General features: G+C 35.5%; 1 protein-coding gene and 2 non-coding genes across 4 annotated transcripts; 2 read left to right on the plus strand and 1 right to left on the minus strand.

The window, feature by feature from the left end:
* Positions 1-411: 411 nt before the first annotated feature.
* TRNAL-UAG (transfer RNA leucine (anticodon UAG)) lies at positions 412-491 on the plus strand. Its single transcript has one exon. It is a non-coding gene; the product is annotated as a tRNA-Leu (tRNA).
* Positions 492-3,611: 3,120 nt separating this feature from the next.
* TRNAL-UAG (transfer RNA leucine (anticodon UAG)) lies at positions 3,612-3,691 on the plus strand. Its single transcript has one exon. It is a non-coding gene; the product is annotated as a tRNA-Leu (tRNA).
* A 2,202-nt stretch (positions 3,692-5,893) lies between these two features.
* Positions 5,894-25,518, minus strand: LOC126681128 (uncharacterized). Of its 2 annotated transcripts, none has more exons than XM_050376529.2 (16): positions 25,040-25,518; positions 19,823-24,794; positions 19,527-19,715; positions 18,486-18,600; positions 17,027-18,077; positions 16,044-16,491; positions 15,646-15,699; positions 12,703-15,553; positions 12,159-12,272; positions 11,488-11,618; positions 8,795-8,887; positions 8,373-8,642; positions 8,015-8,273; positions 7,613-7,945; positions 6,912-6,987; positions 5,894-6,831 (listed from the first exon to the last, which is right to left on the minus strand). In XM_050376529.2, exons 1-16 carry the CDS (start codon positions 25,333-25,335, stop codon positions 6,714-6,716), a joined length of 11,370 nt encoding a protein of 3,789 aa, XP_050232486.1. In that variant the 5' UTR covers positions 25,336-25,518; the 3' UTR covers positions 5,894-6,713. The 2 variants fall into 2 exon arrangements, with proteins under 2 accessions (XP_050232486.1, XP_050232487.1); XM_050376530.2 differs by having other exon boundaries at positions 5,894-6,813; positions 25,040-25,517.
* Positions 25,519-26,906: the final 1,388 nt, after the last annotated feature.

Genomic DNA, 26,906 nt, shown 5'->3' on the forward strand with positions numbered 1-26,906 from the left:
ATTATTTAGCAAAACGACGTCCACATTTCATTTCCAGAGATGACTCGATGCAGTGTCCTTGTCTGCTGTTTTGATGTTACTTTCCTGTTGGCTACTCGATCATTGGATTGCCAATAGATATTTTTTTTAGCTAAGCTCAAAATCATTTGTATTATTAGAGTATTTATACGTATAAAAGCTAATAAAAAATTTATATTAAGTCATTAGATTAAAGATAAAAGAAATAAATAATAATTATAAACTGGTTATTACAAATATTTATTAGTTTATTATTATTATAAAAATAAGCAATTTCATATTTAAGAAAACAATTTTTATTGCTTAGGTTTTGTTTTAAATTGTCCAGATTATGTATCAATGTCATTTAAATAACGATATTTATTATATCATGGGCACAATTCATACATGTAAGACAGTTTGGCCGAGTGGTCTAAGGCGCCAGATTTAGGCTCTGGTCCGAAAGGGCGTGGGTTCAAATCCCACAGCTGTCAACTATTTTTGTTTTCTTTCTTCATTAATAAGAATATCTAAATAGTGGCTCATATTTTTATGAATTTATTTTAACAATGGTGCTTGAAGTTTTTTAACTATTATTATAGTACTTCGACCATTTTCTTTGAAATTTATATTTTAATTTATTAAAATAATATCAAACAAATATATTTATTAACTGTTATTATAGTACTTCGACCATTTACTTTCAAATTTATATTTTAATTTATTAAAATAATATCAAACAAATATATCTATTAGTTTTTCCCATCTCATAAAAGTTAAGCATATCAAAATAGGCCTCATGATTATTTCAGAAGTAAAAATTACTCTTACAATGTTCACATATGACATAATAATATAGTTTTTTATTTTTATTTTTATTGATATTTTTATCATATTGTCTTTAAATAAATTTCATTTTAATTTGTAAATTTGTTTTTAATATAAGTATAGATAAAAATTTATTTTTATGAAATTTCATGGCTTAATAATATTGTAAAACAAAAGAAGTAAGTATATAAATTCGTGTCCTTTTTGTCCTAAAAAAAGCTTAGTTGTCTATAATAGTTTTTATATTTTCACTTTAATTGTCGTCAATAGTTTAATTTTACGATTGACAACCATTTTTTTTCTATCTTGTTTAATTTGATAAAAAAAAATAGAAGTAGCTAAGGAGACTTAAAAAGTCTCGATCTTTTAGTCTATTTTCAATTTCATCCCGACATTGTAAAATTGTCAATTATACTCAAATCCAAACTTTTGGGTTTCAATTACACCGTCAAACATCAGATTGACCTCTTTTTTATTTGGAAAAAATTCAAATCAATACTTCATATTTTAACATATTTTTTAAATAACCCTTAATGTTATAATTAGAAAAAACTCCTTATCCCATAAATTTAAAATTAATAACAATCTTTTATTTAATATAAATAAAATATAATTATATTATAAAAAATCACTGAGGCCCTCCTTCGACCCTTTCGCATTTCTCCGACTCTGCATGTGAGGTCATTCGTTTTCTTCGGAAAAAAATTGATTAGAGTTCGTTTTAAGGAAAACGAACCAGATCTAGTTTGTCTTTCTCCATGAAAGACGACTAGTTCGTCTTTCTCAAGACAAACTCAGATCAGGTTCGTCTCGAGGAAAAGTAAAATTTTTAATTAATATAATTGATGAAAAAGTATTCAAAAATTAATTATATATTTAATAAAACTTATTAAAATTTAATTTGATTAATTAAAATTCTGAATTAATTAAGATTTTAAAATTGAGGGATTTGTTTGAATTTTTTCGAGTGGAAAGGAGTATATTATATCCTGAGATTTAGTGTTTTTGAATGCTTTCATTTTTTAAATAATAAAATCGTCCAAAACTAAAAATTAAGGTGTAATTGAAACCAAAATGTGTGAATTTGGATACAATTAGCGATTTTATAACATCGAGACGAAATAAAAAAGGGCTAAAAGGTGGGTGTTTTTTGGAGAATTAACAAACGAAAATAGATTGAACATTTTTCAACAATAAAGATGGAATGGTTTATTGGGGTATAGACTATATTAATTTTATTTATTTTATAATATTATATTTTTTCTGTTTGTTTATGTTGAAAGACTAATTTTATCCTGTTTTAAAATTGTTGTCTTTTTTTTTTGAAAGATTTGTTATCTTAATTTTTTGTGAAATGTTTATTTTTCCTTTTTAAACAAAAATTTATCAAGTGGTAGTTAAATCAGATGTCATGGTTATAGTTTGTAATATCAAAAATCAGTTTGAGGATGATGAAAAAGTTGATCCAAAACAACATTTAATTATCAAAACAATTGATAATTTAGTAAATATTTTCATAAATTAATCTACAAATCAGGCAGTTTGCTGCTTCTTCCATGTCAGGTCATCGAACTTAATTTTTAAATTTTTTCAAATTTCTAAATGTAACTGTTTTAAATTCGATTTAATAAAATTTGACGAATTCAAAAAAAATTAATTTATGTTTTTGTTATACTTTTATTGATTTTTTTAGTTTTCTACTTTTATTACTTTTTTAAAATTAAAAATATTAAATATAAATGAATATATTCTAAAAAATATTGAATTTTATTAAATCATTAAATTTTACAAAAATTAAGTCTTTTGACTAGCATAAAAGATCCAAACAAAATGATTAAAATATTAAAAAAGATAAAAGTGAATAACTAGGTCGTTTTATTTTCGGAAAGAAAAAAAAACTGTGGATTATTAGAAATCTTAGGGTATTAGATTTATTTACTCTTATTTTATTCTCATTGTCACATTAACTAAAAAGTATTAATGATGAATCTAAATTAGTACATTATATCAATGATATAAATTTATTTCAACTTTAATCATATCAAGTCGAGAGAAAAAAAATACTTATCTAATATATTTTAAAAATGTTAAAATACTAATTTAAAATCAATCAAATGTTTTTATTTAATTATTTATGTCCCCATGGATCCAATAATTAGGGGTGTCAAAATGAGTCATAATACGATAAAACAATAAAATGATTCGATTAACAATTTATAGCGAATCCATTTTGAGACTTAGCGGGTTCATGTCGAAAACGTGTAAACTCGTTCATGATACAAAATAAATGGATTGTGTTAAGGATTGACTCACGAATCTATCTAATCCGCCTAATCCTTTTATAAATTATATTATTTATAATAATATAAATAAAATAATTATAACTTCATAAAATAAATAATAAAACTAACTAATATATAATTATATAAATATATAAATAAAAATTAATTGTGTTAATTTGATGTTAAAATTATATTTATATGATTTAAATTTTAATATTAAATGAGTCGTGTTAATCGTTTAATTGTACTATCCGTTTATCTTACGTGTTAATTTATAATATGTTAAGATAAAAAATTCTAACACTATTAATTAAATAGATCGTATTCATATCGACTCTAATTATGTAATGAGTCAACATGAACACAAACACCGTCTGCAAGCCTAATTTGACATCCCTGAGAAATTTTCTTATTCTTAATATAATGATGAAATGGCAAAATAGTCATGGTATTTATTAACTATGCACATTTGCAACCTTAATAAATTTTGTTCAAACTATATAAGACAGTTTGGCCGAGTGGTCTAAGGCGCCAGATTTAGGCTCTGGTCCGAAAGGGCGTGGGTTCAAATCCCACAGCTGTCATCTATTTTTGTCTTTGTTTTCATGAATAAGAATATCTATTCGTGGCTCATATTTTATTTTATGAATTATTTTACCAATAGTGCTTGGAGTTTTAATACTGTTATTATAGTAATTCGACCTCTTTCTTTCAAATTTATATTTTAAATTATCAAAATTATAGCAAATAAATAGTTTTCTTTATTTTTCTTCGTTACTAATGAGCTTTAACTCAAATGGTATAAGCGTTGAGCAGCAAACTGCTAGATCGTGGGTTCATTTCCTCCCACAAACGCTTCTCCCTCTCCAAATTATAAAAAAAAAACTAAAAGTATCAGCAATGAATTTAAATTAACATATATTATCGATAATTATAAACTTATTTCACCTCTATATATTATCAAACATTATTATTTAATTGTACTCAGTCTTGACAAAACCTTCATGACATTTATTAATTATTCACATCTGCAACATCATCTCATATTTTTTTCAAGCTATATACATCAACAAAAAAAACTTTACTTAGCTAGTACACAAGCCAAATTTAGTCACACTTTATTTTTCTTACACACAAAAAAAACCATTAAGAAATATTAATATCTTCTTCATGCAGAAAAGCAGTCCATAAGCATAGACAGTGAAGCATCAGAATATGGCAAGGCAGTTGATATTTTGATCATATTAGCCAAAGACTTAGCCACAGCTTGTAGACTTGAACCCTCTGCTTGAGCCACTTTGCTCGTGACAGGGCTCGAACCACTTGACAAATGGGTCCGAGTCTGACCCTTTTCACGTAGCTTAGTAACCTCGCTGGTCCAGATATCAGTAAGGGCAGACATGTCTTAATTTCTTTCAAAAAAAGTATAAAAATATCTTGAAAATGAGATTGAAAGATTTTTTAGATGGGTTGAGATATTTTAGAGATGTGAGAGTGGCTTTTATATATAAAGACAAAGGTTTGTGAAAGGTGGGTTTGTGATAAACAAAGGCGCACGCAATTTATGTGCAATTTAATTTTGGAATTATGGAAACTGCAGGCAGCTTCCGGTTTTCTATTAAAGAATTTTTAGTATCACTCTAGTGGCAAAAGTTGACAAAACCATGTGCTTTAACACTCAACAACAAACAAGTTTTCATATCAATTTTTTTTTTTGGAAAGAATATCAATTTCGTTTTACATATTTTTTTTGTATATTTTGTTATCACAAAATCAAACAATGGAAATTTTTTATTGAGCAAATTAGTTTGAGGTCTCTGAGATTTACCATAATTAACAGTTTGGTACTTTTTATTTCAGAAATCTATTTAATGCCCTTCGGTTTCAATTCCATTAACTATTAGGTCCCTTCGTTAATTTCGAAATTTACTTTCAAACGATTTGGTACCCCACCTTCAATTTCGTGAACGGTTTGGTCACTCACTTTTAATTTTATTAAACGATTTGGTACCTTAGTTTTACTTTTGTTAAACAATTTAGTCCCTCAAATTAATGGAAAGGTCTCTCAATTAACGGAATTAAAACTGAAGGACTATTAAGCAGACTTTTGAAATAAAAGATATCAAAGTGTTAATTATGATATACCTCATAGACCTCAATGTAATTTGCTCTATTTTTTTCTATTGTAATGTAATGTTGGTATTAAAAAAATATTAATTAAATAGTTTAGAATTGGATTTAATATTTTAAAAAACATTTAATTCTATAATCTTTAACAAAATTTAAAATATACTATAGTCTCATAATATTTGATTAGATTTTTTCTGGTGAAATGATATTATATTTATGTTTCATATCGAATTAACCAGATCTCAAAAAAATCACCAAAAATTATATGGAATTGAATGATTTGAGTTGCTCGATGTGGCAAACGCCTCCCCAGTTGTCATTGATGATAAAAAAAAAATATCCTGGATGTGTCAAAACACGAAAACACATAATAATTCTTTAACTTTTCCCCGTCAGTTATTTGTAAATATTTTAGTGCTCAGTTATGTATATAAAAAAGTTGTTTATACCAAACAATTAAAGTAGTTATACAAAGCACTTGTTTATTTCAAATGATAAAATGGCAAATAACAGCGAGCCTGAATTTACAAATTAGGAGGTAAATTGACTCAAATATACCAAGTTGTGGTTTTATTTATCTAAAACCACCAATTTAGACTCTAAAAACCCCCCCGCCAATTTAGACACTTCTGACCTTTTCTGCCAAAATTGAGGAGTGAAATGAACCTTTGTGCCATAATATTAGCTAAAGTTGTTAAAAGGCTTTGTAAGCACTTCATGAATGGTTCTTATACATCATCTATAATTTACAGTGTCAGGGCTAATTTAGTTAACTGTAAGAACCAAGACTGATATGGTACTCGCTCACATCCGCTAGTAAACATATATGCACTGCCCATTTTTGCAATCTGAGAATCTGCGTTACCTTTTATTCACTTTCAGCACCAACCACTTTTACACAGCACTCGGGTCGGATAGGAAGATGAGTGAAAACTGACATTCCTCTTGGATACATGCAACACCTTCCCATTTAGCCACCAAAAAAACAGTTCCACAATTGAAGCGGAGCACCGAAGGTCATGGAGCGGATAACGACATTGTCACACCTTGATAGAGCTGTCCGAGGCTTTGTCTTGGATAATTTAGAAGTCCACTTTCAAGCCCGAGAAGTTTCCTCAAAAGCACTCTGATCGCATGCAAACTTGGAATATGCTCTCCAAAGAAGTCGTAGATTCCTCAAAAGCATACAGGAGATCTCCTCTTGAAGTGCTCACGAATAATCCGCCGCGCTTCAGTTTCTCGCAGTAAAAGGTGGCATCGCGGACATATGATGGAGAACATGAAGCCATGTGGATGCGGCTTTCTCAGACAATAGCTCCGGCAGCTTAATTCTCCACCAAGATAATTATTCTGGAGTCTGGACCAGAGTCTAGCCATCATTTTCGGGAGAAGTTGCAATATAATGGCATGCTTAAACTCCTGCACTAGAAATCCAAAATGACCGGTCGTGTTTTGAAAATGTATAGGTTCACAAGTTCATATCCATGGTGTCCAGCCTTCATACATATTGCAAAGATTATCTACACTCATTGCTTGCTTAATCAGATAATCCACTTGCTCTCCCACACTAATTTCACTGATAATGTGAAGATAGCTATATTAGATGGCATGATTAGGAACAAAACTAGTTAAACAAATTCACCAATAATAAAGATTTCAGAATTAACAATTTACCTGTTATCAGAAATATCCCGACCATCTATTTTCATCTCCACTCGCCTTAGCACTGACATTGCATAAGCATTTTTGCCTATGGAAAACCAATTTAAACATAGGCTTAAAAATCTACATCCTACGACATTATGATGGGTTCTATCTATAACATGTATAAAAGTACGGACAGGAAATAAAAAATATATAATAATAACTTTGATTAAAGTATACACTTAATAGGGTTGTATTAGCAATTTATTTTTCACTATCTAATAACCGATCAAATAATAACAGTCATGTGCATAGCAAGTGTCTAAAAAGACTAGTTGTTGAAAAGGCATGAGCTCAGTAGCACCATCTATTATAGTAAATTCCATTGCTTGAAAGTGATCAATTAGCTCAAATGGTGAGGAACTGAACCCAACAAGCGGGAAGAAGTCAAATTCATAATCATACTCTAATCAATTTTAATTTTCTTATGTTTCCGATCCTAATTTCACCTTAGTAGTGATAGAACTGTGACGAGAGATTTATAGATCTTTGTGCTGGTGTAATCTTTGACTTATAGAGGCATCACAAAACAAGGAGTTTCAACTAAAGAAACATGTGAAAGATCCTAGATATTGACCTCATGATCCAGAAAGTATATTTTACCCTTTCAAAATGTCGTATGTAAAAACATTGAAGACCCTGACAGAAAAGTACAGGTAGCTTAACATTACCTTTGGCCACCCGGTTCCCAGCTTGTGAATTAAGAAGAGGAGCTTCATGATTTTCATCTACAATCTTGGCCTTGATTAATGAGGAAACATCAGCATCTTTAACCTCAATTTTCATTTCTGAGTAGTCCTCATTCACAGGGTGTGAAGACTCAAAATGGGAAGTTACATCCTCACTACTTAGTGGTGCCATAGATTTGAGGTGTTCATTTAACTCGCTGACTGCTGTAACTGAACTTAAATCATCATATTCTCCCTCAATTTTGGATGCTGATATGTTAGATTGTAAGATTTCTTGGCTATGATTTTGAGAAGATGGAGACAAATTCAGAGAACCTGTCATGACCCTTCTATTAGAACCATGTGAAAATCATCCTATTACTTCTGCAGGATCATTGAAGTTACCTGGAAGAATTGCTTCAGCTGAGACAAATTCGGATTCTGAGCTCCCACTATATATACTATCTGGTGGAGAAATCCATCCTTTGTCTTGTAAAGAAAGTCCGGTATTGCCAAGGAAGTCTTTAGTGCTCCCACTGTCAGACCTTGAGAGGCTCTCTCTTTCCTTGTTTTCAAATTCATCATGCCCATCGTCAAGGTCTGGTCTAGGCAAACAAATTTCCTGTAATTTTACATCCTGGCTTTCAGCTAGTCCTTCAAGAGCCTGAAAAATAAAATGACATAAAAAAATTGAGAGACATCTCGGTCGAGTTAATTTGGAAGAAAGAAAATGTTTTTTTTGGTGAAATAATATACCCTTTACCTTATGAAGATTCCCAGCATGGAGACTTGAAGATCGTGCAAGCCTCATCATTATCAGATATAATCCCTTCACGGATAATGAAAGTGATGGCACCAAGGGCTTAAATGTCTGGATAGCCTCCCTAATTCTCAAACAATAGGACTGGTATATGGCTTGTCCATGAATTGGAGATACTTCCATCTTGGTCTCTCTTTCCCTTGTTATTGCATCTGTCATGGCATTCACGTCCTTTGACAACACTGATTCAAGTGGAAGAAGAATTGCATTTGCCTGCCAAAAATAGAAACAATCAATCTACACAATTGTAGGGGTTTCAAAAACATAATCCTATCTTGCATCATCAGAAAGAATGATGCTGACAGAAAAATCTTTACATAGTGATTCAATCAAAAGAAATAAAGAAGTCTTTGAACATGAAAAACCTTCTTAAGATCCTCCATCAGAGAACGGTATACTGCAGAAGCCTCCTTTCCCAACTTATGGACATCATGCAGATCCTCCGTGATTGCAAGAACCTAACGAGAAGTACAACATAATTAACCATACATAGGTCAAACAAAAGTGGCCATGAGAAAGACTGCAAATCAAGAAAGACAAAAACCACAAACACTGACAAGGCATTTCTAGAAAATAATAGGTGGTGGCAATTTAGGTTATCAACTCCACCTTAACATCAATGGAAGAAGCCGTATTGTTTATATTGCTTAATATTCATAAAATGATATCCATAGCTTACTGTAAGATCTTGGTTTTAGGTAATAGGCTTATCAACAGAAACCATCAAGCTACCATATAATCCACATTGTATTTTCATTTACTGTTTACAAGCAATGGAACTGAAGCACAATGTTAGATTTTAAAAGCCTTCCAATTTATGCATTCTCCAATATTTTCATTTTGTGTACTTATATTTTCTGGTCTAGATAGTATTTAATCATTCTATGAGTTCTATCACAAGGAAGGCTTCAAGCCTGGCTGTCAATACAGCTCCAGTCCCTTCCTATTTTGCACACTCAACTTTGTACTTATCATGTCAAAGATACTCTAATTGATTTCACAGGTAAGTTTAGTGTTTCATTAGCGGGGTCTTTTCCTGTCTGAAAAGAGGACCATAAACAGAACTCTATATATTGATTCTAGAGAAAAGCATATACTCATTAGCCAGTTCATTACTGAACACTTGGAGCTTGTTAGAGATAATAAAACTATAGTTGGTGTCTCACCTAACAGCTTGAGCTTTTAGATTGATTGGTTATTTGACATGACATCAGAGCATGATCAAAATGTCTAGAGTTTGAACTTTGGCAACCCCATTTGATTAATTAAATATCTGACCACAAAGTAAGGTGACCACGTACTTGTTTGCACTTTAAGCCCAATGGGCATTTGCGTGCGTAGGTGTGTGAGAGGTAATAAAACTATAGTTGGAGACTCACCTAACAGCTTGAACTTGTGAATTGATATGTCATTTGATAGAGCCTAAAGTAAATTGAAATGGAGAATAACTTAAGCATTTAACCACAACAACGGCAATCAGAAAGCCATACAATTATCTTCCATAATGTTGCACCCACTAAAACATCCTTATCCCCTAAGAAAGAGGAAAGGATAAAAAGAGAGCACCAGAACAGATGATAGGTACAATAAGTCACAAAAAGAAAACTGTATGCCAGTAAAATTGCAGGTTGTACTAATTTAATGAAAAAAATCAGGCACTGGTAAAATTTGATATCAAAAGCAAAAGACTTTAAAGATAATAAATAATAAGTTTTGTCATTTATCATATAACAATAATGTTTTCTATCCCAATTCATAATATTGTTATGTATCATAAGGTTCACATGATAGCATCCAGTTTGAACCCGAACAAAGGATCACTTTCACCCCCGAACTTGTGTCAAAGTATCAAAAAAGTCCAAAGCTGAAAAAAGGGATCACTTATACCCTGAACTTGTGTAAAACGGGTCAAAAACCCCCCTCCCCACTCTCACCTAAGAGAGTGTACTACACTCTCCGGTTTTTCATAGTGGTTTTGTTACTCAGGGTGGTTTTTGATAGAAAAAAGTTGAAAATGGTCCTAATTTTTTTTAAACATTACAAATTAAAACTTATAATTAAAAAAGTACAATTTAATCCCTATTATTCTAAAATCTAAAACAACAAATTAACCCTCTAATTTTTAATATATAACAAATTAATCTCCAAATTTTAAAATCTGAATTAACTAATTAACCCCAAAAATTAAAATATTAATAAATCAACCCTAATTTTTTAATATACATAAAAAAATTAATTTTTTTTTTAAAATACAGACCCGCGGGTCTGTTCTTCCAGACCCGCGGGTCACAGATCCTCAGGTGAGGATCTGTTAACAGATCCTCACCTGAGGATCTGTTCTTGAGATCCTCCGACGAGGATCTGTACAGATCCTCGCCGGAGGATCTGTTGACAGATCCTCGCCTGAGGATCTGTTACAGATCCTCAGGCGAGGATCTGTTCTTGACAGATCCGCGCGAGGATCTGTCAAGAACAGATCCTCGCACGCGAAGATCTGCAGATCCTCGTCTGAGGATCTGTTACAGATCCTCAGGTGAGGATCTGTTACAGATCCTCAGGTGAGGATCTGTCAAGAACAGCTCCGGCGAGGCTCCTCCTCCTCGCCGGAGCAAAAAAAAATTTAGAATTTTTTTTGGCAAAAAGGCTAAAAAGACCCCTAAATTAACTAGGGATTAATTGTAATTTATTAGGTTTTAATTGCAATTAATTAGGATTTAATTGAGATTAATTAGAATAAAAAATATTAATTAAAAGCCCACTCTCCAATTAAGGTGCCACATCAGCATAAGGGGCTTTTTGAGCCTGTTTACACAAGTTCAGGGTATAAGTGATCCGGTTTTCCAGCTTTGGACTTTTTTGATACTTTGACGCAAGATGAGGGGTGAAAGTGATCCTTTGTTCGTTTGAACCCTTAAGACCAGGGTGGGGCCAAGAATATGTTTGGTACTGACCCAGAAAAGAGGTTAAGCCATTGTAAATGCTTCATCATCATTAGACTGAAGACAAAAGTCCAGATAAAAGAAAAAGAGAAAATATATTGGTTTTGTAAGTACAATACCTCATCCAGCATTGTACCAGATTCTGAAGTCAGAGCGGTTTGGCCCCTTGACACGCACACAAAGGAAGAAAGAGCAACACTAGCTTCATGTGCACAGTCCCTCATTGCAAGGACAGTGCTCTGTAAATTGCCTGCAAAATACAAAATTGGCATTTTCAATTGACTTCGCCCACTAATGATTTTGCACAAGTTGGGCACAGATGAATTGACTCAAATTGCAATCTTAAGACTCGTGTTTTTGGTGTCACATGGTTCTTATCCCATTTTCACTATGCTCTTGACCGGTGTATAATTTTTAATTTGTTACTATTGGGAATATAGGAACTTCTTGGGCCCTTACATAGAAGCTTGAGCTTAAAGTTGAGTGATTCTCAGACCAGAAAGTCCAGATATTACTAATTATATTCCAGCAAAATGTAGGAGTTACTATTTGCTTGCCCATGCCGCAAGCACAGTAGAGTTTTTGGATGAGGTAGCAAGTTTAAGATGTGAACACTTGCTCTTGAGCCCTTAAGCTTGACTTTTTAGATGGTGAGGTCCTTTGACACGTTTAATTTTCTTTCTGTCTTCCAGTATTTTTATTAGGGTTTTCTCACATACGTTAGCGATTATCATCGACTGTCTTACATATTTGATACATATCAATGCACCTACTAAGGACATAAACTAACCAGAAGCTGACTTTGCCTTGAGAGATGCAATGCATAGTTCATTAGTTGCTGAATACAGGCCACTGGATGCAGCTTCCATATTGCTCTGTGCAAGCTTCCATTCTTGCTCGGTGCCTAAACAGAAAAATAGAGAAAATTGCATTTACCAGTCAGAAAAGAAGTACCCTTTGTTAGATTCCATCTTAAAACCAATTGGTGTTAAGTGGAGGTGCCCAACTAATATATAAACACATGTCCACTCACACACACAACCAATGTGGGATTTCCCACTTTAACACTCCCCCTCACGCATAGCGTGTACGGGCCGAACAACAAAGTCCCCCTCACGTAAATCTCACGTGGGCCGGGCCAAACTCAAATTGTGTGAATGGACAAGGCTCTGATACCATGTTAGATTCCATCTTAAAACCAATTGGTGTTAAGTGGAGGTGCCCAACTAATATATAAACACATGTCCACTCACACACACAACCAATGTGGGATTTCCCACTTTAACACCCTTCACATAGAATAGGTAAAATCATTTGGGAAGATGGAGACTCACGTGTAAAAGAATGGTATGCAACTTCCAGTTTTACTAATGCATTGAAGTAAGCTTGCTGCCATGTCCTGCCATCAGTACCAGTCCTCGAAATATAAATATCTCCTGGAATCCGAAAAATCCCATCTCTTGATGCTTCAAACTCTAATATTGACATGCAAATTTTGACAATATCCGATGCCTTTTCTCTAGCTTCCCATAGCAATTTCCTTCGCCTCATCAGGTGGTCATGAAATTCAGGAGGAATCCCTGAAGGTTTATTTGCTATATTCCCACTAATACCGGAATTTGGACCACCACAAGCCCAACCCATTGCCCTCTCAAGTTGCCCTTCAGCCACAATAGAATTTCGTTCGCAAGTTTGCAGGCTCTCCATTGACCTAGTCAATTGTGTTATAGCAGATTGCATACCTTCAAGCAATTTTGGTCTACTGAGGTTTAAGATTACAGAATACAAGTTATCCTTGCTAGCAAGAAATTTCTGAAAGGTGGCTCTGCTATAGTGTGAAGGGGTCAATAAATCATGCATCCACTCTAATTGAAGAATCTCTAAACTAATCTTGTGAAGAACCTCTTTGAGTTCATTTACCTGTCTCTTCATGATAGAAGCCGCTGATCTCACAGCTCTAGCAGTTTCATGTGCATTGCAGTACTCCTCAAGCATAAGCTGGACCTTATTAACAGAGCCAACATCCTTCCTTAGTTGGTTTGTAGAAAGTTCCCTTGTTACCTCTGTGTGTTGCCTTAAACTTTCAATTTCTTTGTCTAACCAAGCCAAAAAAGCAGGTGCAACTCGTTCCTTCAGGTATCTGCCAATATGTTCCTGAAGTTGTGCTTCAAGCTTTTTCTTGATAACATTGAAGAGCTGATCAAATCCTAAATTTTGGTCCTCTGATGAAGTGACATCATGTATACAGGAATCAAGAAAAGAATCCACGACATAAACTTTCCAAATAAAATAGCATTGGCTGTTCAATAAGCCTCCAAATTTCCAGATGTATTCAGAGACTGAGTACCCTGAATTCATAAGATCTCCTAATTTAGAAACCTCATTTGAGTGAGAAGTAACGGAACCACCAAAGTTTGACAACGCGTTATCCATATATTCTAATTCAGAGAAGGGCTTTACTAGCTTAATTAACAGTGCTTTCCTTCCTAAAATAGGCAACTCTCCAACCTCTTCAGTGCTAACTAAAGATTGAAAATGGCATTCAGAAGAAACCAGGGAATTTTTAATGTCACTTTCTTTCTTTATGAGAGAAGTTGTACGCATCTCCCTCTCATTCCATGATTGATGGAGTTGATCCAGCTGTGCTCTGCATGCTTCTTCTTGGGAGGCAAGTTCCTCTGCCTCCTCCCAAGAGAGATGATCCCGGCCCTTGAGAGCAGCTTCCTCAAGAGCTAATTGCTGCTCAGTAATGAGACCAACTTTAACAAAATAGTTCTTTTCAAGTTCAAGCAAAGATGCCTTCTCCAATTCAACCTCCAGTAACTGCTCCAGAGCAGAATCAATGGACCGCCGGATTTGTGAGATTAATCCAAATGCATCCATAACTTCTGAATTCAATGAAACAGCAGATCTCATAATATCAAACAGAGCAGCTTCAGTCATTTCGCCAACCAAACTCTGACAGGAAAGTAATATAGTTTTAAATTTGGAAGCCCAGTTCTTTTCGGCGTCATTTTCGAAATGTTTCAAATCTGTATCTGCACTACCTATATCCCAGCCCATAAATTGCTGCAATTCACAAACAAACCCGGCTACAAGTACACATTTCTCTACCTGCTCTTCAAATCCACTGAAAACAGTTCCAAATGTATCATTTGCATTTGTTACTCCACCGTAATTACTAAGGATGTCAAGAACACTGTTCTTGATTTCACTGTACAAGGAACCAATAGCTATATTTAAAACAGAGAGCACCTTCTCCATTTTTTCTTCCTGCTCCACTCGCAACCTGGCATCCCTAGTCACATCATATTTTGATTGCCCGGATAGGTAAAAAGAGCCAGAATCTTCTTTTTTTACTAGACCAGAAGATTGTATGTACTTAACAAAAGCAGACAGAAATCGGTCTTTGGCTTTTGATTCAGCCTCCAGCCCAATAGAGTTCTCTAGTTCAGAACTCTCAACTTCAACATTTTGGATATCAATTGCATATTTCTCCATTTTGACACAAAGTTCATCATGACAAAGTTTGATGGAATCAAAATTATCCCCATGCACTTTTGCATTAAGTTCAGCAGCCTGTCTTCGGGCAAGTGAGAGAATATCAGAGGAAAGGGCATTTGCAGACCGCTGTAACACTTGGGCCCAGCCATGTACTGCACTAGTTGTAAGATAATTTAGAGGAAGGATTCTTTGCAAAGCCAAAGAATAAATTTGGACTGCAGTTAGTGCAGAAGAGAGTCCATGATCTATCTCCACTATTAGCTGAGAAACTTCCCTATCTATGTCCTGGCATTGTGCTTGTGTAGGCTCGGGAACTATGGTCAGTGGAACTCTTGCCGCCTGAACAGCTGATGTAAGAGACAGTGCATCAGCCATATTTTTCAGTTTCATGGAGGTGTTTATTTCTGGAAGTAAATTGCTCCGCAATCCATCAAGGATCCTTCCATGCTGCTCCATCCATGTTGCAGCTTCTTGAGCCTTGTCAACAACAACAACCTTTGCCTGAGCAAATTCTCGAGCCTGAGTTTCAAATGATGCATGAGTTTTCTCTGAATTGGAAGTTGCTTCAGCAACAATTGACTTCGCAGATGTCTCATGCAGAATAAGGCTAGATCTCTCTTGGTCAGCCCGATAGAACAAAGCAGAGGCAAGCTCATATTGACTTAGAGCATCAGCAAACCTCTGAAACATTTATTCTCAGTCAGAAGAATTCAAAGTTCAGAATAAGCTAGAAAATTTCCATGCAGCAAAAATACTGTAACAACCCTTCGTACCTCAAGAGCAGATTCAATTGCAGGTAAGCTGGCCAATAAGAGATCATGATGTTCCTGATCAGAATTGCAAGAACTAAGGTGTTAGTTCAATATTGACAGTTCCAGTGTTAAACATGGTTCAGTAGAAACTAAAAAAAGCAGCAAACAAACTAATAAAGGGGCATACTGGCCAAAGTGCTAATTTCATATTAAGAGACTGAAACATCTAGAGAACATGAGAATTATTAAAACAGCTTTATAAAACAAAAGACTATACAAAATTAAATAAATTAAGAGATGGGTACCATTTATCCAGAACATGAACAATTCGAAATCAATAAATACCTTATATTTCAAAATTAAAAAAAGAGACATTTTTATTTGAAAGGCAAACATACGAGGTTTGTGGTGATTTATACCTGCAAGGGAACACGGATTTCTTGCACTCTAGAAGCAAACAAACTCAAGCTAACTGCCAACTCCATGCCCTTTCTTTCTTCACCGCCAATTGCTGCATCATCATGAAAATCGCCTCGTGTCCATTCTACAAGTGGATCCCAGACAAACACCTCTAGCAACATCAAGAGTATGTCCTTGTTTTCCCTCAGAACTCCAACAACTGCTTCACAGTTTGCTCTGAAAGTTCCTTCCACACCTGTCAATCCTAAAGCGGCTTCAATCATCTGAGTAAGGCGGAATGGAACTATTTCAGGAATCTTCAGTCTTTGCCCTTTATCAAAGCAAATATTGTAATCAATATGTACTATATCCCCACTGCAGAAATCCACAAGAATGTTGTCCAAATGTCTATCCCCCAGACCAAGAATGTGACCCACCATACTCATAGCTGCAACGCTTCCAGAATACCTACAAGAGTAGGATAGAATTGACAGGTTTTATCAGAGTGGGATGCAGATCTATAAAAAATAAAAATCATTCAGAAAGCAAAATAAAGGGTGAAGATGAAAACTATAACTGAAGTAGTTTACACAAACTTGACAATTCCCAATTCCAACTGCAATCACCTTCCACCAATTAATATGCTAAAGCCAAATGTCTAGTAAAAGGAAAAACTATATGGACTGCTCAAGGAAATTATGCAAAATTTTGATTGGAAGCCAGAATAAGAAACAAGTTTAGGTAGAAGATTGAGTGATAAATATAACAAAACAAACTACATATCTAGCAAGAAATATAAAAGAATGAAAGCACAGCTATGAAATGCATATCTAGCAAGAAATATAAAAGAACAAAAATTAAGCTATGAAATTGTTATTCATGTAGAGATTAATGCATGTATGTATTACGCAGGCCTGCCCACTCCACCTATAAAGCTTGAACTTCAAGACAGAAGCTCCAGCAAGAAGAGAATAATGAAGCTTTCCAGGTCCCAAGAGATTACCTCCTCAATTTTGAGCTGAAGGCTTTAAACCCTTCACTGGCACACCAAAGTTCCTGATGCAGAAGCTGTCTAGGAACCTCTTTCATCAAATCAATGAGCACCTTGCGCTTGACGTCATGAGGCCAATCTCTTCTTGAAATTACTCTCCTTATTCCTTTCTCCTTAAGTGCTGGTATAATTTTACCATAGAACATATCACTTGGTCGAGGAACAGGTGGAGGAACAGAATCTTTTGCATTGCTTGGACCCATAGTTGTAAGCTGGACTAGCTGCTCACGGTGTTGCCAGGACTTAAAAACACTGTATATGCTTGTCACATTGTCCACCCACTGGATAAGACCAGCCTGACCACTAATTGGAGTCACGGAATAATAGCGGATAGCAAGCAAATGCTTACGAGTTGCAGAAGAAGAATGCATTAAACCATTTACAGCTTGCAGAAGTTGCATGATTCTGGCATCAAGCCGCAGATCTTCTCGCCCTTTCAACAGATACGTATACTTTCGACCATCAGAACCAAGTAACACAATTTTCTTAGGTTTTGTCTTTGTTGACAAGATATCCACTTGTTCAGAAAAAGAAGCAATTGTAATTCCTTGAAGACTTGTGGTCAAACCTCTGTCAGATTCAGATACAGTAACTTGCTTCTCAAGTCCAGGCATGGGAACATCAGAAGAAGACAACAAAGCCAGTTGTGGCGCAACTTCCCCTAAGGATATTGACGACTTTCTCTGATAAGAAGCTAAGGATGCAGCAATATCATCAAACAGCCGCCACACATCTCCAAGTGCAGCAGCAGAAACTGGAGGAGTTTTAAATGTCAAAATGGCCAACTTTAGTCGCTCTCTATATTCCTCATTAAACCATATTTCATGAGGAGTTTCGGGTTTCCGAGAAGTAGACGCCAGGCGGCGTTCTAAGGCCACCACAATGGGAGCCATCATGGCTGAGTATTTGGCAGCATTTATCCTATTCTTCTCACTCTGACTCAGAGTAGAATTCTCTGTTCGTGCACCTTCCTCTTTCAGCACATTGATACGGCGCATTACATCTGGAAGAGAAACTTAGTCAAATAGTCATATATACACTTGGCACATAATAAATGAAAATCAGCAAGGAGCGGAAAGAATTAAAAACCCAAAATCATTCTGCTACTAGAAGGGAAAGATTTGAAGATCATGACCAAAAGCAGTTATGATCACAGAAAGATACTTATGATAAAATTACCCCTAAAAACATAAATTTGTCCACTGTAAATGAATGTTTATACTCAATGAATACCCTCCGAGGTTCCAACAGCAACATAATGGCTTATTCTTGTTTGACTGAGGTGTAGAAATTTATAGTCTATACTCTATTATTTATGATTATGACCATATTGGAACAAAGTGAAGAACCTATACATTGAAATATATGTACCCTTAACAACAGAAGCCTCATTACTATAATCTACAGTTACCTGCATGAAGATCTTGAAGTGTGCTGAGCCATAATTCCTCCCACAGAACAGTAGCATTTCCAAGTTCATTTATCATGAGCTGAACATCTTGAATTAATCTTGGGTACAGCTCTCTCTGCATGTAAAAGGAAAAATATGCTTTAATTTTTATAACATCAGATGAATGACTGAATCTCTTCAGTACATAATGCTCTATATGAAGCAGATTTTTCAAGCATGCAAAGCCCAAGAAGTCCAAGTAAAAGACTTCAAAAAAGAATGAAAATTGAGAACATGCATTTGATTTGCATGCAGTGATCCATCTTTCAAGAACTATATATTTCAGAAAACAATTTCTTTTGTCAAAGTGGGATAATCCCACATCTATTATAAGTATGAATGGACATGTGTTTGTGTTTATATATCAGTTAGGCCTCTCCACTTGATACCAATTGGTTTTAAGATGGAATCTAACATGGTATCAGAGCCTTGTCCATTCACAAACCAAAATCCAAAATTTGTACGCGACGCGTGAGGGGGAGTGTTAAAGTGGGATAATCCCACATCTGTTATAAGTGTGAATGGATATGTGTTTATATATCCGTCGGGCCTCTCCACTTGATACCAATTGGCTTTAAGATAATCTAACACCTTTAATGAACCCTTTGATGATTATAACAATTATCAGCTAATAGTGTAATGTTATGAAGTTCATTAATGGATAGACTTGTACAGTTTTTAAGGCTTCTGATTCAAGAAAATGATACAGCATATTCTCATATAATTAAAACTTACTAGCTGCTTGTATTAATCCTAAAGACATTCAAAGTAGTGCAAATGTAAAGACACCTTAAAACATGTCTAACCACTCGAGCCATATTTTCTAGGAAACAAACCGACAAAGAAAGTACCAACTACCAAGTAATGAATGATCAGTAAGGGTGCATGTTTCATTAGCAGGATTTCATTGTAGCTAAAGGGGAAATGAGTGTCTAATCAAATCAGCACAAAAAAGTATTTTAAAAGTGCTTAAATTTGGTAGTTTAAAAGGAATTCTTATACCAAACAACCCAGAATGTGTTGAAGTTCCTCGGATTGTTTATCCTCATTAGCATTTATGTCAACTAGAGTTGGGTACACTATGGACCAAGGAGATTTCTTGGCCAACATAATCAACAAGCCCTCTAATTGCTTCCGCACTATTTGCTCAGGATGAGAACTTAAGCGAGCAAACAACTGGGGAGTGATTTCCTACCAATAGAAGAAGAAAGTATGAGATAAAGTAAGTGGTTGGTGCGAGAAAGTATGAGATAAAGATATCAAAGTGTTTTCCAAAAAAGATGCAGAAAGCTACTTACCTGCCATGGAAACAGAGGAATTGTAGAAAGAGCAGGTTCAATTGTATCTTTCAGTTCAACTCCATAATTAAGAAGTATGTGTAGTACATACAAGGTAGCCCTCAAGATATAGCTTCCAGTTTTTAATTTTACTGATTCACATACAGAGCCAGCTAAGCGACAATCGGAGAATTTTGCTGATGAATATGTGAGGTATTGAATGAAACCATGAACTGCATACCCAAAGAGAGACACTCTTCTTCTCCTCAATGACCACCAAACTTTAACTAAATCATCAACCGCAAAAGAAATATCTTTTTCTTCTAGGCCAGCTTTTGTACATAGGCAGGCTTGCAACTGAGATGCTAGAGTAACAGAGAGGGACTCACCATTGGAATTTTCAAGACCAGGTCCCCCACCAGCAGCTTCAATTATATTTACTGCTTGCTGCGCCAAAGCCTCAACATGGTTTTTTTTTCTTGAATGTTGCATAGAGTTAAACCCAAGTTCCCAGTCTTCCCCTTTGCCGTTCAAAGCATCATTTTCACTCTTAAAAAGCTGCAAAACCACACATTCCACTCTGGTTCTCTCATCTTCGGTCAATTTGAATCTTTCCGGCAGAACTTCTGGAAGAAGTATAGGAGAAAAAGAGCATGAACGAAGGACCGTATCACATGGAATAAAGAGGGAGTCTGTGGCCTGACTGAAGCACCAAGAAGCATAGGAAATCCACGATTTTCCCATTGTGGAACAAAGCTGTGTAGACAATTTTGTGACTGTTCCTATAATTTCTTCAGTTATAATACTCAAATTTGATTTAGAGATGTAGTTCTCTACATTAACAGATTGCCCACCTGGGGAAAGCAAAGATACACCATCAGTACTAAAATCCACTTGTATCTTCTGGGCAGTATTCTCTAAAATCAAATCTGGATAACCCCTTCTCAACCAAGCAGAAAGTTTCAAGCATGCCTTGGCCTTCAAAAAATTATCGTTCGAATCAGAAATTATAGATGAAGAAGAAACCGCACAAGGACCGATAAAAGACCAAAGATTTGCCAATGCATCTTCATATTTATTTCCAGCATACATAAGCAAGCAGTCTTCATATTGCAAATATGAAGATAGGAAATCACCATATCTCTTCTCAGAGCAACTCATTACATGATCCTTTAGATAGTTGTTCAGCCGGGCTGCCAACATTAGGTTTCCCTGTTTGCGGGCTAAACTTGACAAACTCATGCAGAGCTTTAGAGTGATTGGCGAAGATGGAAAATTGGTTTTATAAACCCGGAAAACTTTTAACCATTGATTACAATCTTGATGAATGCAATCCATTACAGACTGCATTGGCTCTGCATATGAGCTTATTATTGATTGGTATGCCTTGGATTTTGTCAGATTACCTTTAAGCTTGTGACATTCTTCAAAAACATAGATGCAATGCAACTGAGTAGCAAATGGTGCTGCTTCTGTTAAGGAATCGAGCGGCAAAACAGACAGTATTTCCTCAAGCATTGTCTTTGCCTTGAGTATTTCATGTGGCACCTTGTCCGTTTTCCCCTCAAGAAGAAGCAGCATTGCCTGTAGAAGCATTTGCTCACTTCTCTGCAAGGCCACTTTGGGGTCAAGTGTGAGTTCAGAGCTACTTTTAGGAGTCAAATCCAGGGATGCCCAAGCTGCCTGAAAATCACCCTCATCAAATCGGGACAAGGCATGAATTGCATTAATTTCATTCCCAGCCGTAGTCAAAGCACCAGAAAAACTCCTTCCTGCATGTTTAGAACGAAGAACTTGCAACTCTGATAGCCAAGATTCTAGAGACCTCCAATCAGATACAGCAGTATAATTCTCAATAATACGTGCAATAGAAAATTGTACAACATCGGAACCCATAGAACTGAGCGACTCCTCATCCTGTAACAAGTGAGAAAAGTGAGAAGCAGCTCTTTCATACTGGCCTTCAGCCTGATAAACCAGACCTGTGATCCATGCAAAACGACCCACTCTGCTATTATTATTCAGAATCTGGTTCTCATCAAAAAGCAATGAAGAAAATGTCACGGTAGCCCATTGCTGCAGACCAATCAAAGCCTCTGGTTCAGAATTCTTACATAGAGCTAATGCCATGAACCTTAAAACTCTTAACACGTCTCCAGACAATCTGTCCCTGATATTATGAAGATTCTCAGATGCCTGAGACCTAGACTTATCCTTCAAAGAGGAAGTCAAAAGATTTTTGAGTTCCAGCAAGCGCACACTACAATATTGAACTGTAGCATCATGACATTGTAGTGATAATCCAGCATTCATCATTGGTTCAGATATACGAGAAAACCACTCCTCGCATACCTTCTTGTTTGCCCGAAAGAACAAGGAACTCTGTCGTGTAACAGATGGTAAAATAGCCGATCCTTCATATGCATTGTATACATTCTTCTTTAGGGCCTCAACAAAATCCAGTAGCAATCGCATTGGTAATAAATGAGCACCAGAAGAACCAATTAGACTCAGGTTTCCATCATTTTGCTCAAGATCAAGCTGTAGCACATGTGCAATGTCCAAAAGCATTCTTTCTAAAGCTGCAAATGTTTGGGTGGGCCCACCAAGATTAGTTCGAAGGCGCGTCGCAATACAATATCTAGCTGCTTCCTGTATAGCCCACCAAGCACCAGCCAAATTATTAACTGAGCAAATTCTTTCCAGAAGATCCTCATCCACCTTGATGTCCAACCATAGAACATTGGCACCAAATTTTCCTGCTTCCTCAAGTTGACCCGCGACCAGATCCTTTGGACTCTGACGGCTGTGAATGAGACGTTGAATCCAAGAAGAAAGCGGTACTTTCCACCTTTGCGATATATAACTCAAAATGGAAACAAGTTGCTGTGAATGAAGTTGCTGCGGCAGCTGCTTCAGGGAAAATACCTGTTTCCAGTGCAGATTAGAGCTGCTACCTAGAATAAGTGCACTGGGCCTAGATTTGATGGGTGTTCCGTGAACATTTAAACCACATATATACATTACCGTTGGCATGAAATGGGAAAGCAGTTTAACAAATGCATTTTTTATTTCAACTATTGGATCACCAAGTTTTTCTAAAACCACTTCAGCTATGGGATAAAAGAACATCGGATCTATTACCCTTGCTTGCAGAAGCAGCTCCAAAACTAAGGCCACATGCAACCTCACTTTTGGCTCCCTATCGAATGCAGCATCAAGTACTGAGAATATAATATTTTGAACACTACCAGCATTATCAAATGCTTCATAAGAAAAGGGGTTTGTATCTGAATTCTTACAAATAGCAATAAGATCCTCACCAAAGTTCTGGAACCATTCCAGGGCTGCTATTTTAACTGCAACAGGAGAAAGAATATGTAGAGCTTTAACAAGGAAAACACTATATTTTCTCAGATGTTCCACAATAACATTGGAATGCACATCCCTAAAGCTGGTATTTTGGGTCTTTTCAGCTGCAAAATCTATAAAATCTTTCTTGCTTGTCTGACTTCTTATACAGCAGTTGCTCAAGAATTCAACTGCGGTTAGTCTGCCCATGGTCTTGATAACATTTACTTGCAACTCTGCATAGGCTTGAATAGGCAGATAAAAAGGATTCAAGTGCTCAGTAATAAGTGATACCAAGTTTTCTGACCTCTTTAAATAAATAGTGGCGATGTCTGGTTGGCTAATCAAATTGTTAATACCACCCAAGGAAACACAACTTAACAAAACTTTCAAATCAAATTTCATCAATGCAAACAATTCAAGTTTTGAATAGAATTTAGAATTTGTGACACTCGTAAACTCATCTCCAAAATTTAAAGTCTTCTTTAGCATATCCTTTAACAACCCTAGCTCTTCAATCAAAACAGTCATTGCCATTTGAACAACTTCATCATTCCCATGTTGAAGCAAAAAAACATATGTGGCAGCAGAGCTTCCAGCTACCAAATGATTTGGATGTAAACGCAATTGAGATATAGGCGAATCAAATTTCATCAATTTTTGCACCGATGATGGAAGGAGCCCAAGTTTTTGCAAAGATAATAACTGAAGATTAGTTTTTAGCACCCCATGAACTTGAAAGGAGGTAAGCTTTTCCACTTTAGTTTGGCTGCTGCTATCTGTTTCCAGGCTTTGAAACAAGACATCAACTGCAAGTGAATAGAAAGTAGAAAACCTTTCACATAAAATTTCTGCCAAGAGTGTCAAGCACTTCCACAAGTCCCCAATCCATTTCAACCATCCAAACTTCCTCCCAACCAAAGATAAGCATCCTAACAATCGAGGAACCATTTTTCTAAGAGATTCGCTAATTTGTTCAAGTAAATTTATCTCAAGCAATCCAGAAGCAGTGGACTGTAGCACCGTTGAAAAACAAGAAAGCAATGCAAGCAACCTACGGAACTGGGGCAGTGTACCTGGATTGCCATCCTGCAACAACACTTCCATGTCACCCAAAAACTTTGACAACAATCCCAGAGAAAATTGCAAATTTCCAACCCAATGTTTCTGAAATTGCAAGAAACTATCTAAAATAATTCGTCTATCTGATTCAGCAAGATCAGGAACCAACACCCAGCCAAGAAGCACGTCAACAATGTCAAGAAAATGAGGCTGAAAAACTCTAGAAAACTTCAAAGAAATTAACGACAAGACACCCAGAAGCTGGTGCAGCAAACTCAAAGAAATCCTCTCATCCTCCATAAGTTCTTGACACGCCTTAAGTATCGGCAAAGCATATCTCTCAATCTCCAAAACATCTCCATCGCTAAGAAACTCATGTAACCCTTGGACTGCCAGTTCTGTAGTCCTATCACCAGCACTAACATTCGTGAGCAACGGCAGCGCCCAGCCAATAAACCGATCAACCAGAGTACCAAGCAAAACATGGTTCTGCCTTCCATTAGAACCAATAATTATCGAACACAAAACAGCACAGAGCGCGCCATACGCAGTAGCTGCAGCTCGCCTAACTGAATACGACCTGAATCAAGAACGTTTCAACTCTCAAGTAACCTCACATTTTACAATCAATTTATATCATCGAAAAAATATCATACAAAAGAATAAAATATCGCTCACATGTTGATTTTAGCGTGCTAACTAATTTCATTTAATTTCTAATAGCTATAATAACTCCAAACATGAGAATTAAGTGAGCTTAATTAAATTCTTGCAAATTCTATAACTAAAACCTAAAGCAAAAAAAATGAAAAAAGAAAAACATACTTGTCGGAGAGGAGCTGAGAGAAGCCCTGGCAAAGAAAAGAAGCGGAATGAGAGACGAGGACTGAGTTAGGAGGGAAGAGAATGGCGCGGTGGAGTGAGTTAAGAGCGGCGAGTCGAGACGAGTCGTCGTCATTATGATCGGAGGAGGAGTTAGATGTTGTTTTAGCAGCTGCTGCGGCGGCGGAAGTAGTGGAGGTTCCGGTGGTGGAGGAATCGTCTTTGGGAAGCGCGGCGGAGAGAAGAGCAACCAGCTGTTGCTGCTGCTGTTGTTGTTGATGTTGGTGAAGTCCTTGCATTGTTGAAATTGTAGTTGTTGCTATGATTTTGGATTAGCATCGCGCTTTTGGATTGTGTATGGTACGAGAGAAAGGTTCTTCGCTGCTTCAAAGTCCCAGCTTTCTATTGAGTTTGTGTAATTGTATCTGTTTGGTTGCTGGGAAAATCAAAAATCTGAGGAAAATTGTTCAAAATTGGAATAATTGCTGTAATAGTACTTGAACTTTTTTATATTTAACAATTTTAAAATTATACTAAGGGTGCGTTTGGATAAGGGTGGATTTGGATTTGGATTTGGATTTGGATTTGAGCCAAATTCTTTGTTTGGATTGTAAAATTTGTTGGATTTGTATTTGAGTCAAATCAAAGTTAATTTCAACACATACAAAATTGAAGATTTGAAATAACTCCTATAACCTATGAATTTCAAATAATCTCATTATTTTTATTACATTAAAATTAAGTGATTGAATTTTATTCAGTCGAAAATCGACTATAACCCTATTCGAATGGAGAAAAGTAGAAATTTTTATCCGGTTAATATTTTTCCGAATTTTTTTTTCAAATTTTTTTTTGAAGGAAGAGCATGTGTCTCCTTTTCCGAGATACCCGCCGGTGCTGTCCGACGGTAATTTTTTCCGGATTTTTTTTTCAAAGGATTAGGCACCTCTTCTTTCAAGGTACCCGCTGCCGCCGTCTGGCAGAAATTTTTTCCGAATTTTTTAATCCCGATTGGAATGGAGAAAAAGTAGAAATTTTTATCCGGTCAATATTTTTCCGATTTTGTTTTTCAAAAAAAAAAATCTTTGAGGAAGAGCATGTTTCTCCTTTTCCGAGATACCCGCCGCAGCTGTCTGACGGTAATTTTTTCCGGAATTTTTTTCTGAAGGATTAGACTCCTCTTCTTTCGAGGTACCCGCAGCCGCCGTCTGGCGGAAATTTTTTCCGAATTTTTTAATCCCTATATTTTTCCCGGAATTTTTTTTGATTTTTTCCGAAATTGTTTTCGACGTTAATTTTTTCCCGAATTTTTTTGAAGGATTAGGTTCCTCCTCTTCCGAGCTAACCGCTGCCGGCGTCCGACGAAAAAAAAATTCGACAATTTTTTTCTGTTTTTTTAATCCACATATTTTTTCTGAAAATTTTTTTCTGAATTTTTTTTTCTGGAGGATCAGACTCCTCGTTTTCCGAGGTACCCGTTGTCGGCGTCCGGCCGGAAATTGTTTTTGGAAAAAAAAAATCGAATTTTTTTTAATCCACATAGTTTGTTTGAAAAAAAAATTCCGATTTTTTTTCTTCAGAGGATTAGACTCCGCCTCTTCCGAGGTACCCGTTATGGCCGTTCAACAGAAAAAAAAATCGACAAATTTTTTTCCGACAAATCTATTGTTCGGATAAATTTGATTTCATAAAAAAAAAAAATTTGGTTCGATTTTGAACATAAAAAATTTAGTTATATTATAATACAAACTAAATCAAAAAAATTAACCGGTTCAAGATTTTTTGAAAAAAAAATATTATTTTCAAAATTTTAATTCTATTGATTTGGTTCGATGTAAAAAAATACATTTTTTGAATTATTATTTAAAAA

Source organism: Mercurialis annua, linkage group LG5 (assembly GCF_937616625.2).
Source record: "Mercurialis annua linkage group LG5, ddMerAnnu1.2, whole genome shotgun sequence".
Lineage (NCBI taxonomy): Eukaryota > Viridiplantae > Streptophyta > Magnoliopsida > Malpighiales > Euphorbiaceae > Mercurialis > Mercurialis annua.